The sequence below is a fragment of the Macrosteles quadrilineatus genome, unplaced genomic scaffold, assembly GCF_028750875.1.
Source record: "Macrosteles quadrilineatus isolate MER2022 unplaced genomic scaffold, UCM_ALF_1.0 Scaffold_8__2_contigs__length_117827958, whole genome shotgun sequence".
Taxonomy (NCBI): domain Eukaryota; kingdom Metazoa; phylum Arthropoda; class Insecta; order Hemiptera; family Cicadellidae; genus Macrosteles; species Macrosteles quadrilineatus.
The window spans coordinates 94,910,409-94,930,153 of NW_026542601.1; the positions used below are offsets into that span (position 1 = coordinate 94,910,409).

General features: G+C 34.5%; 2 protein-coding genes across 4 annotated transcripts in view; one reads left to right on the forward strand and one right to left on the reverse strand.

The window, feature by feature from the left end:
- Window positions 1-786, forward strand: part of LOC129001006 (kelch-like protein diablo) — a 32,227-nt gene extending 31,441 nt beyond the window's left edge. For all 3 annotated transcript variants that reach the window (XM_054428130.1, XM_054428131.1, XM_054428132.1), the window contains one exon: window positions 364-786. In XM_054428130.1, coding sequence (XP_054284105.1) covers window positions 364-555 — 192 coding nt within the window. In that variant the 3' untranslated portion in view covers window positions 556-786. The remainder of the gene's footprint in view (window positions 1-363) is intronic.
- Window positions 787-1,824: 1,038 nt separating this feature from the next.
- The window catches only part of LOC129000579 (uncharacterized), a 225,482-nt gene continuing 207,561 nt past the window's right edge, over window positions 1,825-19,745 (reverse strand). The window contains exons 26-30 of the mRNA XM_054427540.1: window positions 13,001-13,081; window positions 9,820-9,969; window positions 7,155-7,277; window positions 6,422-6,500; window positions 1,825-5,770 (exon numbers count right to left, since the gene is read on the reverse strand). Coding sequence (XP_054283515.1) covers window positions 5,628-5,770; window positions 6,422-6,500; window positions 7,155-7,277; window positions 9,820-9,969; window positions 13,001-13,081 — 576 coding nt within the window. The 3' untranslated portion in view covers window positions 1,825-5,627. The remainder of the gene's footprint in view (window positions 5,771-6,421; window positions 6,501-7,154; window positions 7,278-9,819; window positions 9,970-13,000; window positions 13,082-19,745) is intronic.

Consider the following 19,745-nt stretch of genomic DNA (forward strand, 5'->3'; position numbering starts at 1 on the left):
ACTCATACACTATCCCTTAAGTGTCAAATGTTTACTATATTTTCAAAATTTTCTATGACGTCATTTCTTAGTATTGTCTTGTCTTAAATATCTGAATTAATTGTTTAAGACACAGTAGAATCCCTTCTAATCACACTAAGTTGTATTATGGAATGGTTGCAGTGTACAGCAATTAGTTAGTTTTTTCTTAGGACTATATATTTTAAGCTTTTAAGATCCATATTTTTTAGATTTGTATTTAATACTTGTTACTTAAGTTGTAGTTTCTGTTTATACGCCAAATTCTTAGAACACTTGGGCTTTTAAAGCAGTCTGATTCCACCCCTGAACATTGCTGCCACTAATCTAATTGCTTACACACAGGTTGGCCTAGCAGTAGTGAACGGACAGCTGTACGCCGTGGGAGGATTTGACGGGACAGCTTATTTGAAGACCATCGAGGTGTATGACCCCGAGCAGAACCAGTGGCGTCTCTGTGGAGCTATGAACTACCGCAGGCTTGGTGGGGGTGTGGGCGTCATGAGAGCCCCGCAGACAGAGAACTACTTCTGGTGATGCTTCTGTGATGGCCGAGAGCCAACTAGCTTCCTGTGGTAACAAACTGCGTAATTTATCTGTGTAAATTGTAAATTCTCTCGTTAATTCCATAATTGTATAGTAGTGATTTTAATTAAAGCTACTCGCAATCCTAAGAATTGTTTATGGCAGCTCAGAGATAATGGATTTTGTTTTTATTTATGTGTCTGTATAAGGTATTAGAGCTGTAATATATGTCTGTAATTGTTACTTGAGTGTTGATTCCCCTGGTCCTATAAATATTTACATTGGTATTAGGCTGCTAGAGAGAGACCATTTAAAATTAGGAGACATGATTGAAAGACTAAATCGTTGAAATCCTAGGAAAATATCAAGCAAAAGTTAAATACCCTATTAAGTTACAATTGAAATGTCACATTATTAAGTTTGATGTTAAGTCATCAAGCAGATGCCTAATGCAAGGTAGTTGCCAGCAAAGAAAACAACGCGGGGGGGGGGGGGGGGGTTATGGGGGAAAACAAGGGGGGGGGGCTAGTTTAAACAAGTTTTGAGGTTTTCATAGTGACCCAAAATAACACTAACAAAATAGGTCCTATAATATTTATCTTCTGGAAGAGCCTTAAAAAAAAGATTGGAGTTTTGTCCACTTTATTTTCTATACTGATAACATTACATCAAAGAATTGGTGATGTCAGTCTTCAAATTAAATTAAAGCCAAAGGGCCAGAATATTGGAACTTTCAGCCTTGTGTATTTTGTTACTCAATGGCTACGTTATTTTCACTTTTAGTCATCTGTTCCTTTGCACAAAACAGCAACTGCTTTAAGGTTTACTATCAAATGAAGTAACAAATACAACCAATTATACTGGGTAATCCTGAAACTTTTGAGTTTCTTTAATTAGAGGGTTCCACTTTAAGTTTTTGTGTCTTTCACTAATTGGGGTTCAATAATAATTTTTCTGAATAGTTTGTTTTAGTGCAGTAAACACCCAACATAAGAAAGTTTGGTAAATTTTCTCAAATTATCAATTTGAATTTTGTTTTTAAATATTCGGTTATATAAACAGTTATTTTAAATCTGTAATTAGTACCATCAATTTCATGCAATCTGACCAATTCTAAAACTTAACGGAGTATTAACTCCTTTTAATACTAAATCAATTTAAATTAAATACAATCTACGATATCCTGTTTTAAAGTAAACCAATGTTAATGAAACAAATATCTTAAAAGACTAATAAGTTTCAATCAAACATAACAGCAGGTAAGAAAAACTACACAAGACGTTTATCCAGGTTTCATACAAAACAAAAACACGTTACTTTATTGCACAATAGGCCTGCTATAATATGGAAATATTTTACAAACTAATCAACAACCTTAGAGTCACATTTGAACAAATATGGTGCATCAGCGATAAAAGTGGTGCGACAACAGAAGTCATCTTAGCCTAGTAGCAAAACATTCAGTTGACAGATGACAGCAACACAGTTCTGTCCTACCAACATAATACACTAGATTAGCATAGACACTAGCTCGGTAATAAGCTGGTCTTTACTGGGAGCCAAGTCAATGGAAACTTAACAAAAATATCTTACTCTGCAAATAAAATGTTACTGGTGATTTATTTACAATAAGTCTTTTTGTTTGGCAGTATATAGTTCAAATCGTTTCAATATTAATTTTTAGTGGAAAGAATTGGTTTCAGTTTGATTCTTGCTATGCGGACTTGTTAAATCTCTGATATTTTTAACGTCAGAGCAAATCTGTTTTAGACTATCGTTATAAAATAAATTTTTGTTTTGATAAAAATTTAGTACTATTTGTTCAGTAATTCGCTAAATATTGTTCCTATCTTTTAGTCAACAGTAAAAGTTTTGATCTTATTTGTGATATGTAACTTTAAATTCCTTTAAGTACATGTTGTTCTAATTTGTTGTTTGTCTCTCCTTTCAACTGAGCTGCCTCAATTCAGTTTTCAGACTAAGTTTTGCCAAACACAATCAAATGAACTTAATGGGACACAAAAACACTCAGCAAGAATCATGTCATTGAAAAAAATCAAGTTACATTGTCATAATCATTTCTAATAAGTAAAAATATTATATTTACCTTAAAAAAGACACAGTTAGTTGCCAAAGATTAGTTGTAAAAAATACATAAACAAAATTTTTTTGTAATTTTAAGTTGGTCAGTGACAAATTTGCTCCCTATGTAAAAATCTATAAGAACCCTTTAAACAAAAAATCTGAGTTCTTCAGCACCAAAATCATATTTCATTGTTTTGCATATTTCGTCTTGACAAAGGCGAATAACAGACGAGTCAATATTATTGTTATATTATAACAATACAACAAGTTCCATAATGTTACAAACCTTCCATATAATTATTAAAATTTCCAAATAACTATAAATCTATCACTTATATACACAATGTACAAAGTTATAATTTATTTTTTTAACCTAAAAAATAAAAACTAAATGTGTAGATTACTGGAAAATGAAAATACAATATTTTAAGACAAATTGATAATAAATTATTCTCCTGAATAATGAAGTGTGGCATCTGCTTACATTTTGTGTTGAACAAAGTCATTTAATTTTTTTATTTAAGAATAAACGTAGGATCAATTCAGTCATTTTTAAAATTATTTCTTACAGTAGCGTTTTTAACATATTATTTTCTTCAATACTTAAGATAGAAGATAAATATCCTTTGACATCATCAAAAAAATTGAGACATACAGATGATTCATTTTACATTCTTACCATGCCCACCATTTACTGTTGAATAAATTTCCTAAAACCTTATGAAAGTTGTGGTTAATTTGAGTTTTCTTTATTTAACTTTTGATAAGAAAGGTCAGAAGTTCTTATTGTGTCACACTTCGTTCCCAGTAAAATAAATGTTTGAAAGGGGATATAAACAAACACACACACACACAAATTACAAATTAATGAAAATAGGCTTTTTTCACTAAACAAATTGAAACAAAGGTTAAGTTATGTTCCCTAAACGGATTAACATTCAAAAAATTCTAAGCTAAGTTCAGTAACAATATTAAATAAATTTATTGTAACAACAATAACACCATCTACCTAGTACCGTTCCACAAACTATGTACAACCACAGCATCCTATCTGTGGAATCTGATTGGGATAAAAATATAATCTGTACATCTGGAATATTTAAATGATGAACACATACCAATAATTACACAATTCTTGATAACATAACCTAACATAATTGTCTAATGCATATTTTTATTTGTAAAGCAACAAATTGTCTCACTGCATTTAATAAATTTCTCATTCGTAAACACTGTTGAAACCATGCCTAATTTAATTTAACATAACTAGCAGTACAATTTTCAGTATTTCTGACTGCGTCCCCTTCGCTTTACAAAAGCCCAAAAATAATCCAGTAGTTTCAGGCTGTAAAATGTTTCATTAGTGGGTCATAATTTTGAAAGATCAAACAATTAGCTCAAATTTGCTATGGGCCTTAGGCCTGTGCATGGAATGTATGAAACTAAGAAGTAATGAGTCAGTACGGTAAAGTAAAGTATCAGTAAACTGTACTGATAAATCTTGACTGGCAAAGGTTGATCAAATTCTTAAGAGTTTACAACAGTTATTGAAACTTTGTAAAATTTAATAGTTGATTGTTCTGACTTAAGAAACTGAAAATAATATGATAATATACAAACATCAGTGATTAAAAAATTAAACATGTAATACTGATACATGACAAGTAGATTAAAATTAATTTTGGGTAAAAAAATCTCTTGATAAATATTAATGATTGTACATTGAGCTTAGGTTTTTCTTAAAGTTACTTCGTCATGGGATTCCAATAATTATAATGAAGGAGGTTTTGTAGAATTCAAGCCATAACAGTTTATATACAATATAAAGGCTTGTATAACAAAAAGATAAAGCTTTTCTACAAAAAAATAAGCACACACAGCATGAGGTTCAAGGCTTAAGGCATGCTATTCAAGTAACAGTTTGAAACCTTAAAACAACATGGCTAATATTTTGTCATTTTAGAATACTTTCTTTAAAAAATATATTTTATATATTTCATATGTTGTTTGGCACACAATGGGTCGAGTATTTGTCTCTAAGAGTAAAAAAAGTCTCTCTTAAAAGTTCACATGTAGAGGAACTAACGCACACTGAAAGCTAAAATTCTCTGTGACAATAGCGACTGTCTCGTCAGGCACGGCTCTTGTAGCTTCTGCGTGAAACCTGGCGTCCTCGGCAAAATTATTTGATTAACAAATAAGGCAATGTTTGGAAAACCATAAATCAAAATCAGTACAAATTCATTATCATCAAGGTCAATACAAACCAATACAAATTATTTTGTGGCTTGGTCATAGTGCAATCTGTTTTGTAGGTTTTTTTTTGTAAATGCACAGGAGTAAAAACTGTAAAGGATAACCCAAGAAAATAATTGGATATCGAGCAAAACCATGGGTGTGTTAAGTTTTCATTTCTTGGAATTTCCTAAATGTCTTTTTCCACTTTCCTCCCCCCCCCTCAATCCCTTGCCTTTCTCTCTTAAGTGGATTTGTGTTTGTTGGGATCTAACAAAACAAACATGACACTGGCCTAATTTGTAACCAAGACTGAGGAGTACACCCTTTTAGAACTTTCTCTGTACCAATTACTATGTTGTTTTTTCTTGTGAAACCAAGCCAATAGGAATTAACAATCTATGTTAGGTATAAATCCATTTTTTCAATTTCCACCACCACAAAGGATCTAATTGTGTTCAGTCTTGGTTTGTGATGATTTAGAGATAAAGACCAAGCACCCAAAAATACATTCCTTGAAGTTTATATTGTTCAATTTGATTTAACGAAACAAATGCAGAATTTAACTATAACAAGCCACAAAACCGTGATATCACAATGTACTAAACACAGTTGGCTACTTTCCAAAAATAAACCATGACCTTGCACTTAACCATCCAACATTCAGAAATTAACGTACTCGCAACTGATAACACTGCGACACATCGTAGCACAACTGCATAGCGTAGCTCACAGATAGCTTGGGAGGGAGCGTCGTCTTGACGCTACGCTTCTAGGAATATCAGCGCCGTGGGTTTGGGTTCCAAGTTTGATTTCTTGGCCTCGACAACCAGAAATTCTATTTCTTGTCGTTCTCTTCTTGCAAAAGACTCTGCTATCAGTCTTGCTACCTCTTGATGCTGCATGCCTGTAAAGTGACGAATGAGTTAAAAGTGCTTTTAGTTTACACAACTAGTGTTTGATTAAACCACTAAGAATGGGAAGCCACACATGAGTAACCTAATCACAGAACACAATTCATACTTGACGGAAGTGTCAACTTTCTCTCTCAATGTTATTGAATGCTATGATACGCCTACTTAATGTCCCGTTTTGGTCAGAACCAGATGGAATAGAAGTGGATGAAGTAAGAAACACGAAGATGTCTCAGATTTTAAACTTGGCTTCTGTGGAAGCTTGAAGGATACCCTAAATTGTACAACCCTCGAACATATCTCCTTAAAATATTTTACTTATGATAAATAGTAAAACACATATCGTCTTGTAACTCTTATTCCAAAAAAAAAAATTTTGTTTCTTTGCATACAATCTCAATGAAGTAGGCCTAAAATAAAAATTACTATCCAATTTTTAAATTTGAGTAAAGGTTATTTTTCTTGGGTATGTGTGTAGACGGTTTTACCGAAGCAGTCTCTACACTTGAAGTATCTGTCCAACCAAGTAAGCAAGGTCTGTGCACAATAAATAAGCTATGGTTGAAATGCCTGCACCCAGGGTATGTCCCTTCCCTCCAATCAATCAAAGGTTTTAAAAAAATATATTGAACAGGTCTACTAACCTTCAACTTTTTGACCGTCAACCTCCAGTATAAGTTGCCCCACCTCTAGACCCCCAGCATCAAACGCTGCCCCGTTTTCCTGTAAGGAAAAAAGATTCTGTTAAGCCAAAACAATTATTTTTACATATTTCAAAAATGTAAAAGTGTCTGTACAAATTTACAGGAGATTTATGAGAGTTATGAGAGAGAATCATGAGACCAGTTTGGTATAGATAAAAGAACATAAAATAAGGATTAGAAATGTAGGTAAAAAATAACAAAGAAAACTGATGTGGACTCGTGATTGGAAATTCAATGCTGATTCTGGGCGGATGCTCAATTTCACCATATTGCAAGCCCTCTTTACTTGCATATGTTGTATTTCTTCTATGAAATGCACGAATCAGACACTTTAAGTTGATCCAACAACCAAATAATCTGTCAAACTCGATAATCAAGGCTACAAATTCTGCCTGTCAAGTCTGTTGTTCAACTCATAAGTTAACCTGTCTGTATTCAAAAACAGGTAATAAGAATATTGTAAGTTTGTTTGGAGAAGCCCAACTAAAATAAACTGTGAATGGTTGATGTAGAAGTTGAATGACAAATTGCTACTTTTCACTTATCCTTACTGTGACTGTGTCCACCAAAAAACTTGTACTATAAAATTTCTTATCATTTTGTTCATAAGGTAAAGGAAAAGATTAAACAAATTAGTCAATTAGGTTCTAAAGGGGTAAACTTATAGACTCACATGAATATTGATAATCCTGGGTAGCGGATGTCTTGTGTTTGCTCCTCCTTCAATCGCAATTCCTAACAATGGTTTAGTCTTCTTCACAGTGATCCTCAAGTTACCCTGACTATCCGGAACAACCTGCAAAGGGAAAGGTTAAATCATAAACTTGGACTACCACTCCAAAGCTACTGTAATATTTGGCATACTGGTAATCACTATTGTAGTTTTACAAAGTTTGAAGCCAACTGAAATGGTACTGCATCTACGAGGGTTGTTGATAATTAAGGTCTTCATTGAACTCTATCAAAGCGAAGCAAGCTAGTTCAATTGTGAGGCAAATCTCGTTTTCCTTCCTTAATCCACTACTATTCTGGTCGGTTCCTACCCATATAGTCTTCCCATAGTATTTAAACTTGCTATGAAAGATGAAAGAAAATCTACGCTCTTGCCAAGCCAAGTATTAATCACGTTCTATGATTAGGTTTCTGTAGGAAGGGGTAAATCTCTGTTTATTAGTTGACTTGTGTGAATGCAGAAAACATTGAAGAAGCGTGTTAGTGATTTAGGAAGTTTGTAAAAGGCTACATATTTGCACAACAGGGCCGTCAGATGTTCGCATTAGACAGTGATCACATTTAAGGAAACTGCTTGCTGATTTGCACATTACGGACTTTCAGGGCTGACCGTTCTTAATAGTCTCTTTAATAAAGTCAAAGTCATCTTTATTGTCACAAAACTTTTTTTTTAAAGCTCTGGCACAGCCAGACAAAACAGGTGACATTGTCAAACTATACTAAAATAAACTAGCTTATTGGTAAAAATAAATACATAGTAAAAAAACAAACAATTTACATTGATTTGTCTTCGAGAAATTGATCTATACTATAATAATTCTTTTCCAACAAAAATTCAAAAATTTTTTCTTGAAAAGATACTAATCCAATTATAGATTTGTAGTACCCAGGAAAATTGTTAAAAAATCTTTTACCCATATAAGAAGGTGTCCTTTCCACAAGATTTAATCTGTGTATAGGACATTGAACATCTGTATGAAATCTAGTGTTATAATTGTGCCGATTATTTTCACTGTGGAGTTTTTAAAAATTTGATTTCACATACAATAAACATTTAAGAATATACAAATTAGGGACGGTTAGAATCTTTAGTTCTTTAAAAAGTTGTTTGCAAGAATGTTTGCGGGCAAGAAGTCATAATTCTAAGTATTTTTTTTTTATGTTTAAAAAGTTGATACGAATCAGAGGTGATAATCGTGAATACGTCCCCTATAGTGTGATAATCTAATCTTTCTCATTTGGTCACACCTTGATCTGCATACAAAATTCCCCTTTTGTCACTGTGTCTAATAAGACTCATAGACAACAAAATGCATTCACCGTGGAAATCATTGTGAAAATATTTTAAAGACCACCTCCGAACTCCCTCTACCACTTCACACCAGTGTGTAACCCACCTAAAAATACCATTTCTTTGAGGTTGGTGTTATTTGTCTAGTCAGCTTTGTATGTTGTTAGTTTGTTGCTAATGTGGAGTCATAGCTAGGAGGTTTATCTAGGAGAGTATTGTGATACTGTAGTTTCTTTCCTAAAAATGTATAAAATGTAAAAACTGCCAAATAGCACACACACTCCACATGTGCGAATGAACAGGAATTGTGTTGGGTTTAAATGTATACTCAATCAATATTTTGAATTCCCATTGAGTGTAAAGAAATTGACTTTTTAACAATCAGCACAAACTTACGTTTATTTTGTCTTGATAATTGTCTCATACTTTTATTGTAAAAAAAAGCACAACTGCACACAAAAAAGGTTATTATGTTGTACATTTTTTGTTTAATATATTGCCAATTTTGTTCTCCAATTATCTAGAAGGAAGAAATCTCTGAACCCAAGAGTTTCTGAGTTGGAAGTAAGTTGGGACAAGTTTAAACTCAGAGGTAAACCAGCTTGAAGATAGTCTGATTGTTCTTGTCAAGTTTCCAACTAACTTCAACAAACAGGAGGAAAACCTCACATAAGGAAAAAGCCAACCGCTCTTTTATTTAAAATTAACAGAATGAAGACATTTAGTTACAATTAACTGAAAATAAATAGCCAATAACAAAATGTACCGGTATGTATTATAAAAAATAAATAAATAGAATTTTATATAAAAGAGGTTAGGCTACATATTTTTTTAACAATTCGTTTCAGATTGAATCTAAAAATACAAAATAAAATACAAGGAGCTATGACTAATTCAACTATAACAAGTTATACACTTAACTACCTGGCTGTTTACATTAACATTCGTTGATTATACCCAGGGGAGAAATTGGTTGAGGAGTTTAAGGTGATAGAAAAGAAATTCCCATGCTCAAGAGCGTGAACTTACATCATCTCCAGTATGTCATCCTGTTTAGGCACTTGTAGTATTTCTGCAGAGACATTATGAACGTTGGAAAAATGAGTAGGTTGTAAAGATTTGTTAGATGTTTAGGCCTACAGTTATATGTTTTGTTACACGTTTTATATGGAAAGATAACTTCAGTGTCATAGAGGATTATTTATAACCTGACGAACTGCTAGGATTGAAACCATTGTTGTCCCGGCAAAACTAGGATCACCTGACATTACCCCAGATATCCTTTATTTGGGATTTAGAGGATTAAAGGACTAACCTGTGCCTCATTGTCAGCTGAGGAGTCTTGGAGGTCTCCACGAGACAGTCTCATGTTGGACCCGTGTCTTCTCATGCCACCAGGCTCTGCCTCGAGTAGTTCTTGTTCTTCCTTGAGGTCGAAGCCTCGTCCCAACTTGTGAGCGAGCTGCTGTAACAAGGCAGCATCCAACAGATCATCTCGTAGACAACCATTACAAGTATTGTTGTGGCAGATGAGTGGCTGTGATACCCTTGATGGACTTAAATGTAGAGGTCCATTTATGCCTGGGTGAACTTGATTATAAAAAAGAATTACCTACTAAGGAAAAGATGACAGCCTAATTCTAGAGTCCAGTTAATAACCATTTTGTAACATATAAATTAGTTTCCACGCTTAAACTGGTCAGGATAAAAACAATTTAATAGATTGTGTTCCATTTGTACACTGGATTTTGGGTTGACTCTGTGCCATTTATTGGTTTATACTGTGACTAACTAAACATCCTGAAATGTAAGCAGTTAGAATAAACAAAGGAAAGGATTCATTTAACTCTAGATGAGGATGTACTTGATGAGCGATAATCTTGGTCAACAAATTTTCCCAACATGATCTGTCAACTTTTCATAAGCCCAAGTTTTAGAAACTGATCGGAAGATGATTCAACAACTGCAAGAGTCAAATTTTAGATTCATCCTAATTTAATTTTTAATACGAGCTAGAAAGGTTTTTGTTATCTCAAGGAGGCAATCAAACTAAACTAGGAATGAGTAAAGACTATTCTAGGAATAAAACATACATAGTTCGAGAATCATGCAAATCCAAATCCACTGCAAACTAAGTTCCAGAAAAACTCTGCATCGACCAAAGTGGAAAATCCATGCAAAGTGAGATTGTAAAAGATGCAGAGGTTTTTTGGAGGCTATGAGCTTGAGCGGGTGCGTGGAAACGAGAACCAAATGAGGGCTACAGGGCTACCAACCAACCATGCGGGTCTACCAACCTACACTACGAAACGGAAGCATGCAGGGCCGCCAATCTCCTTACAAGTCGAACTACCTCCATGAGCTGTTTTTGTTGATTGAGAAGCAAAGAGTATTGTTGTTGATTGTGTATGTTTCTAGTCTCTTACAATTCATTCTCTTCGTAACAGAAGATTGTAGTGAATTACTATAGGTATTTAACAGTGAAATTGTTCTGTGTGAAATAACTAAACAAAGTCCTGTGTTGTAGCCATCACAAGCATAACTCCTGGTAACGATTACGTAAAAGATTACAGAGGTTTGCTACTAATAAATACAATTTAATGGAGAAACAAATTCAAAACCTTAACGCATAGTTTTGTAACTAGTATGAGTCGTATCTTGGCGTTTCTGTAAACCTTTTTGTGACCTTCTGGTTGCTAGACTTTGCCTTTTCTTTGAAGTGGAAACTTGTTTGACTGGGGACTTGAAACATTGAAGTGACATGGAACACTGACATTGCCACTTCAAAGTAAAGGCTAACCATCTAGGAATCAGATCACAAAGCCAAGGTTGAAATGGAAATAACCAAGATATGAAATCCACCATAAACTTAAACAGACTAATGAACAATTTTTGTCTGACGAATCTCTTTGAAATACTATAGTGATTAACTGCACAAACCTAAATTCTAAAATACAAAATTTTTGAAATTTGTTTGCTGTGGCTATTTGGAAGTTGTTGACGTAAGAAATGTGTGTTTAGTGGAAATATACATAGAAATGTATATACTTAAACCTTTTTTTACTAAAAAGTATGTATCACTGAATTAGTATAAAATAACATAGTATTTGAAAAAAAAAAGCTAGAAAAACATTCATTTTTGTATTTAGCTCCATGGAAAATACCATTATTCAAGGGATAAAACTTTTCCGATGAAACGTGAAAGGTGGATTTACATTTTTGTGAAACCAACCTAAGTTCCTTATTTTAAAGCTACATCTGGTCTGCCTAGATTTACTAAATACTTAGGAAAAGCTTTGGACAATAATTAAGGTACAGAATACAGACACCAGAAATCTGTTTATCCTAAAGCCTTGTTTTATTAACTGAATGTTGTAATTTGTTGCTATGATTTTTAATTCCAAATCATCTGTCTTCACAATCAACAATCTTCATACCATGGTGATAAGTGTTTAAAATAATGTATACCTTATCAAAATGTGTTTGAATGCAGTGGAAGGGCTGAAAGAGTAAAATGTAAATCATTCCTGATACTTAAATATTATAGAAAAATTTGGGACCAAGTGTGCGGAAAGAAAGGTGCAGACATTGTAAAGAGATTTGCCGGTGAAGGTGACTGACTTCCACTTCCGATTCCTCCAAGAACCCTAACTACCTTACGCCCCAGTAAAGAAATGTGTTAATAAGGATTTTTTTCATTTTTAGAGTGCTTGAAACTACAATTAAACCCAATAACAATGAACCGTAAAACTTAAAACACCATGGTTTAGTAAGAGTACAAAATATTTACATTTTGAGTAAATTCTTGAAAATATTGGTCACAAAAAAATAAATCTGTTTAAGAAACTGAATTCAAAGCAAATAAAGAATGGTTGGCATTGAACATTCAACTTTGGTCGATGCGCTGTTAAAGGTGGATAGACCTGTTTTCTCAGACAAGTGGTAAATTTATGAACAGTAAATCAAATGTTTCAATTAAAAAAAGACAAAAAAAGGTTTTGTCAGATTAATATTTTGGTGGGTAAATTTGTCCATACCTTTTGTGGGGGTATGATAGTAAATGTGGTTTAGTGACTGCACCTAACCCTTCAGAGTTTACCCCAAAAGTAGTGGTAAGAAAGGTTAGAAAGTGCAGAAAAAATTGAGAGAATCATTGTTTACAAACAAACAATGATACAAGTTACACTGTTTCTAATGATGAATCATAGCACTTTCAACCGCTTCAACTTGAGACAATCTGGATAATGTGATACAGGCCACTCGTAAGTCGTAATGACCATAATCCTCGTCATAATTGGCTCACATCGATTTAATCCAACCATTCTTTAAGAATAAATAAACAAAACAGTGGCTTAGCTTCAATCGTTTGGAAACCCAAACTTATGTATCTCAAACATAAACTAAACGCAACCAATTTTCCTTTACCCTTAGTTGATTTTGAATAACAAACGCAAGTGGAAGTCAGAAGATGGTGAGATGAAGGAAATCTAACTTACAAGAGGGTTTCCCCAGTACCAAGACTTGACTTTCTGCGTCCAGCCTCCCAACTGAGACTTGAGCCCTTCCAGGTAGCCGCACTGAAACCATAGCCTCTCATTTGCTTCCCCTCCCACGGAACATCTACCTTACGCTATAGACCAGACATCCAGAGAGTAAGAGGTTTCTTAGAACTCTGCTCATACTTCCAACCCACTGGCTTTGACTATAGATACAACTCGACATTCTATTCCCATGTTAAAGTTGTAGACAAGTCTTAGGATGAAAATGAACAAAGTTCGATTGAGCCACAACCACAACAGGGTGTTCTAGTTCCTGTTACCACGGCAACACTTTAATCGAGTCTAACTGATATGATAGCTTCTTGTGTTACATCACAGAGAAGTAAGATATAGAGGAAACACTCTTATGGAACAACTGTGCGCTTTTAGCTCGGGAATGGTGGAATGGAAATATACTAGTACCGAGCAAGGAAGAGCCCGAACGGCTATTGTTTAAAACAGCAGTTGTAGCGCACAGACTCTTCCTACAGCATGAGCGTTGTAGTATGTGATAGTGAGGAGGAGGAAAAGGAGATGGGAAGGGGACAACCAATAGAATTTACACTAGACACACGCGACTGGTGCTAGACACTACTTAAGTGTACCATTGAATGTATCCTTTTTATCTTACTTCTCTGTGGTTTCATCAACTATCACAGTAAAAGAAACTAAGGGAGGAAATATAATTTGAGACTGAAGTACAATCTGTGAGTGGCTCATTCAACTGTGCTCTTTTTAATAACAAATTGGCTACAGCTTGTGCCTAAGAAATGTCTACTTCAATGCCACTAGCCATAGCAAATAATGCTCACCTTTAGGTGCTGAACACAGGTCTTATGTGTTATAAATTTTAGTTTTCAATCGTACTTCAAAGTCTAAAGTAATTGATAAGTCTACTTTGAGAAATGCTGTTACTTAATGGCCTAGAAATCATGTTAAGGGTGGTAATTTTAAAATTAAGAATTTTAATCATAATTTAACTTATTTTTTTCAAACATCCTAGACATAAAAATTTCACCGAGAGTACTTGGATTTTTAATTTTTTTTTCAGGCGGCTATAGTACTGGTAGGTTACTTGTTGGGAAGAATGGATGAAGTTCTAGAAAGATCTAATGTCCTGGATATCATGTTTAGCGAACCATAAATATACTAACCCTTCACCACTATAGAAACTGCAGGATTTCCCACAAATTAATTTACTTGTAGTTCTAATGACTGAATTATCATCCAAGACTTGTGTTTTATATATTTAATTTCAAACTATCTGTTTGAGAATGTCCCCCTTAATAGTTTTATCTGGTTAGGACACCAAGATGTTTGGGCAGCCATTGTCAAATAAAGCAATATGAACATTGGATGGCTAATCAGCAACACTCTAATCACAGTCTTTAATAACTGGGCAACATTCTTCAGCTTATGGTGATTTCCCAAAAAAATCATTTTTGATTGTACATGACACCATACATTTTAACTTCATTTGTAGCCAAAACAAAACAATATCAATAGAAATTGTTTACACACAATAATTGGTTCTAACCTAAGCTCATGAGAGAATTAAACTCCCTCAGCAGTTTGACACTACTAACTGGCAGAAACAATTACTGTAATGGAACTGTTGGGATAAACTGCTACAATTATCATCTAAGGATTAAACTATTGTTCTATCGTTCTATGTATGTCTATGAAAACACATGTATCTAAGGAAACTCGATCCTTAAAAGGGGAATGAAACCTTATATAAATACTCTATATGACTAATTCTAGAAGACATTCATCTAAATTACTTAACTTTATTAGAGGTAAACATATTTCTAAACACCCATTACTCTACATCTCAAACACTGTACGGATAAAACTAATTCAACACAAAAACTTATACTATGTAGTTGATGCAATTAACTAATAAATGATTGATATATTCCATGGTATTAGAATGTTTAGGGTGGCTAAATAGGTACTTCAATGTTCAAACAGGTTCTATGTTTCATATAGTTTGCCACACAATGCAGCTAATTTAATAAAATATTAGATTCAAGCTTTTAAACAATAAAAAACCGACAACAAATTTAAAAGACACTTTTAGAATGTAGTTTTATCTAACTAGTAATTAGAGGGATTTATGTCTTAGAAACCCCACAATTAATTTTTAAAATGTGTCATCCCCATACAATCTAATTAATGTTACATAATACTGGAGCTTGAAATCGATAACAAATTAAAATCAGAAAAACAATACAGTTGTATACGCTTCCATCGATTTACTATTCTGTGCACTCAGCATTGCTTTGTTCTAGTCAGCAATAACATTCCAAACATTATTGCTACTGTCCACACGCCACACGAGGTATTCCAAATACGACAAAAATGTGCCAAATTTATACACCTAAACGGAGTAAAAAATTGGCCATTTAAAACTGACCTTACCCGGCCCATTCATCCATTGAAGTTTATGAACCATCAAGGCTTGATTTCTCAAGGTTGAAATCAACATTGTGGTGTAATTTAATTAAGGATCGAAATATAATATAGTCTTAGTAGTTCAAATAATGAGAAATAAACCAACAAACCTTTGTGAATTGGAAAAACATCCAAACCGGAGGAGTAATCAGGAAAGGATTTTCTATTGGGGGGGGGATTTATTGGTAGGTCTGGTAAAAGGAGAATAGCCAAAGAAATTTTGTTAATGGACCACCATATAACCTTTTATGCTCAAGTTAAAATGAGTAAAATTATATTAAATAAATGTTGTAGTTGTACCATCGAAAATCGCCTAATCGAAGTCTAAGCTGAATTAAACTGTAATTAATCTATTTCAGATTTCAAATCCGCATAATAAATGGTCAATCCCACTGATTAGTAGTATAGATGTGTAGTAGTATGATATGTAGCAAAAATTTACTACTGAGGGTTAATCAAACTTATATAGCAAGGTTAGTTTAAAAATAAGTTAACTATCACCGGAAGAGTATAAAATACTGCTTTCAAATTCCTTAAAAATGTCAATTTCCATCTTATTCTTATAGACTAACTAACGTGAATGTAAATTAATTAAATGGGTGTTAATGAAATTACCTAGAACAGTATGTCATCACTAGGATTTAAAGTGACTTTCTAGCCAAGGCAAACAACTTATTGTAACTTAAAGCATGTTATATTCCATAATAACAACGTTTTAAAAAAGATAACCAATTTTGTCAGCAACCCAGTATGTGACTGGTTCATTTAACTACTACTATTTTTATAAAATATGCTACAACTGGCCCAGATAGATGAGATGACTAGCTACTTGAGAACCCAGTGTCTATCTATCCAATAAATAATGCTCGATGATCAATTTGAGCGAAACAATTGAGTGATTGAGTGTTCGTAGTAAGTGTGTACCTAACTAAACTACCTCACACCATTGATTATTGTATAATCACCGGTATTTATGCTAGAATGTATACATAGTCAATGCTCATACTCTTCCGCGGTCTTTTAAAAGCACGGGCAAAGCAAGAAGCGAATGAATGAAATGCACTTTTTACCAGAAGAATATTAAAAGATACAAATCAGCATTTCTGTGGTGACCCGGACGACCTACAGCGCAGAAGACGCTAGAGGCGAGGAAGAAGCGGCGCGCTATAATGACAGAACCTCCGTCCAAATAAACAAGCGCTATATTTCCCCGATAAAGATCTAAATTGGGCGAAACTGCTGCGAGATTTACTATGTCCCACCCACGTCGGCCACCGCTGCGGCGGTAGCTGACCACGTACAAGGGTGATGGTGTGACATGGACATACCTAGCGGTAGAGTCACCTCACCACCAGCTGTGTTCTCCTAGGACGCTAGGATCAGGCCAGAAATTGTTTTATAAAACCTTCAAACATAACAAGGCCTAAAGGAGCACGGTATTATTATAGCTAAAGTAACTGGTACTTGATGGGATTTGAACCCAGGGCCACAAAACTAATACACAACTAGTTCCCTATTCACATAAGATTATACCATGAATGTTAGAAAAGAAGTATGGATCATAAACGTAAACAAATTAATGACGTTCCTGGCCTGGATCATATAGGCCTACCCACGGAATATGACTAGTCACGTGAGTCATGGTTGTGTTGGTTACTCTTGATTTTGTAATTATAAATGTAACACCAGGTTTGGAAGTTATGTGACAGTTCCTTTTAGCGAATTTCCCAATTGAAGGGAATAAGCTCTTCAATAATAGTACAATCATGTTTACCCTCGGGTCAGTGACGTCATTCGTTTATGATCTGTATTATGCTTATATGACAATGACACAAATCGGAGCGCATTTTAGGGCAAGTCGAGTGCATTATGAATGTTGAATGAATGATATTACGGATTTGCTAATGATTAACATAGACCTGTTCTTTAGCTAGGACCATTTGTTAAGATCCCAATGATCAAGTACAGCTGGGTCCGAGTTTAAAACATCAAACAGCGTCTGATTTTTCTTTAGAGTTGGACCGTTAGTCAGAAGGTATAATTGGTTTAACCTTGAGAAACTCAGAATATTATTATGTAATCATAAGGTGAGTATTATATAGGCCTACACTCCACACGGCTTCGGCTACTCATTTCTTCTAGGAGAATCGGGGATTATCGGATTTCCAGGGGGGGGGGGAATGAAAACGGATGGTTTCTATAAGATTTCTTTGGCCAGTTGGTGCTCCGTTTCAGCTTTAAATAGCTGCGACATTTTGTACAGGTAGCATCATTGTAGCGACATGATTACATCCTTTGTCTTTTATTATGTACATAAGAATCTCACTTTAACCTCGGAGCTCTCGTCCCTACAAAATTCTGCTCAGTCTTAGAAGATTGGACAAATGGGTTGGTGTTTTCAATGTGTGGCCCTATTTTCCCCATAACATTTCATAATTTTTTTGTTTGAATTTTGTTTAATGCGCTGTTGGTTTCTAGTTTCAATCTAATAATATAAAGCACTTTTAAACATCCACTTCACCTTGACGGCCGACAGAACTTATTCTTTTTTAAGTTTGCCAGTGTTTGGGTTTTAGCTTTTATTAATTTTGCTACCTAAACTCTGTTGAGGAAAAACTATACCAACAACCGCACTGCAACAACACACCATAAAATATTTAACTCTAAAAATGAACGTGCAAATTTGAAATACCAGGAGGGCAGAAGATAATGAGACTATAAGTGGGGAGGTGAATAGAAATGTACCTAAACTCTGGATTAGACTTAGGAATTATTCATACCCAGGACGACTGTGGTGATTTATAAGACAAAACTAAGTATTCTGATCACGCAATGCGAGTTTAGGGGCAGAAAAAGGTCAAGCGTGAGCGTGGACTTATAGAAAGTAGGTTTGTATGTCTCCTCAGACCTAAACGTAGAATAATACAACTTCGCGTAGAAATCGTAGAAGATACAATAGATATTTTTCTGGCTCATGCCACAGAAAACATACTACTATAACCTTCACGCTCCCAAATTTAACGGGTTTTAACGAAAATCCCCGATTTCTTCTACCAAACTGCGTAACATAGCAATGGGTACTGGGTGCATAGTAGTGTGGTGATGATAGCTCTCCTCCAAAACTATAGTTAAGATAAATAGGCTTGATGTTGCATTACTATGCCCTGAAACACGGATTTTCCAACTCTTAAGGAATGGGTTACAGTACTAATACTCGCCACTGAAGGTTGCTGGATCAATCTGGAATTTTGTCCCAAATGCATTTATCATGTGCTATCAATTGATGCTACTAAAAAGTGTGACTTTACATAATATGAGGACAAGGATTTGAACACTTGACTTCTAACACTTATAACGGGGTAGGAAAACACAAAAAATTGAAAACCAAATCTGCCCATCTGCCAACGCAAAGCATGTTTATACTTTCCAGCTAGATTAGTCGTTTTCCTATTTATGCACATGACAGCACCCATACAAGGTCTCGTATTGTTCTGTACAATGACAATGTGACTAGTTGCTACAACTCTACAACCGTGGCAATAGAACACCAGTTATAACCTTGACAAAGTAGTACACGGCATACAACAGTAGAATGATCTGAATGGAACCATCACGGTGTCGTGAGAAGTAAAACACTATAGAGGAAAAGGATTGACTTCTACCCAGGAATAATCGAACAAGTCAAGAGAAGCTTAGGTACTATGGAAATAAGAAAAAAAACTACTTTTATCCAGCAATAGTTAATCGTTCTTCGGTTCAGAAAAACGTAACATGATCAAGCTACCACACAATGTTGGATTTGTGAACTTCTGTAGTGACTAAGTTGTTTTTCCAATGATATAGATTTTTTTATTTGTTGAGGTACGTAGTATTAAGTGGGTAATTAATGTTTTAACAGACCGCCGTTTTTAATTGAATAGACTTCTTACTGCTGGCTTCTTTTCTCATCTTCAGATAAGGATAATTATGCCAAATAATCAGACATGCGCATTTATGCATAAGGGTGCTAAATTACCGGCAGGTAGATATTAAAGTATGTATAATATATTTAAAATATTCAATATCAATCTGCAATAAACAATTTGTGCAATGTCAAGTCCTCACAACATCAACATCGGCGGCCGGTAAGATCTTGGAAACAATAACTTGACAGACGAACAGAATGGATTGTCGGAAAGTATCGGTACTCGGCAGGTAAAGTGTGTTGTACTCCAGGATGTGTGGAGGTAGAGGAGCTGGAGTCAAA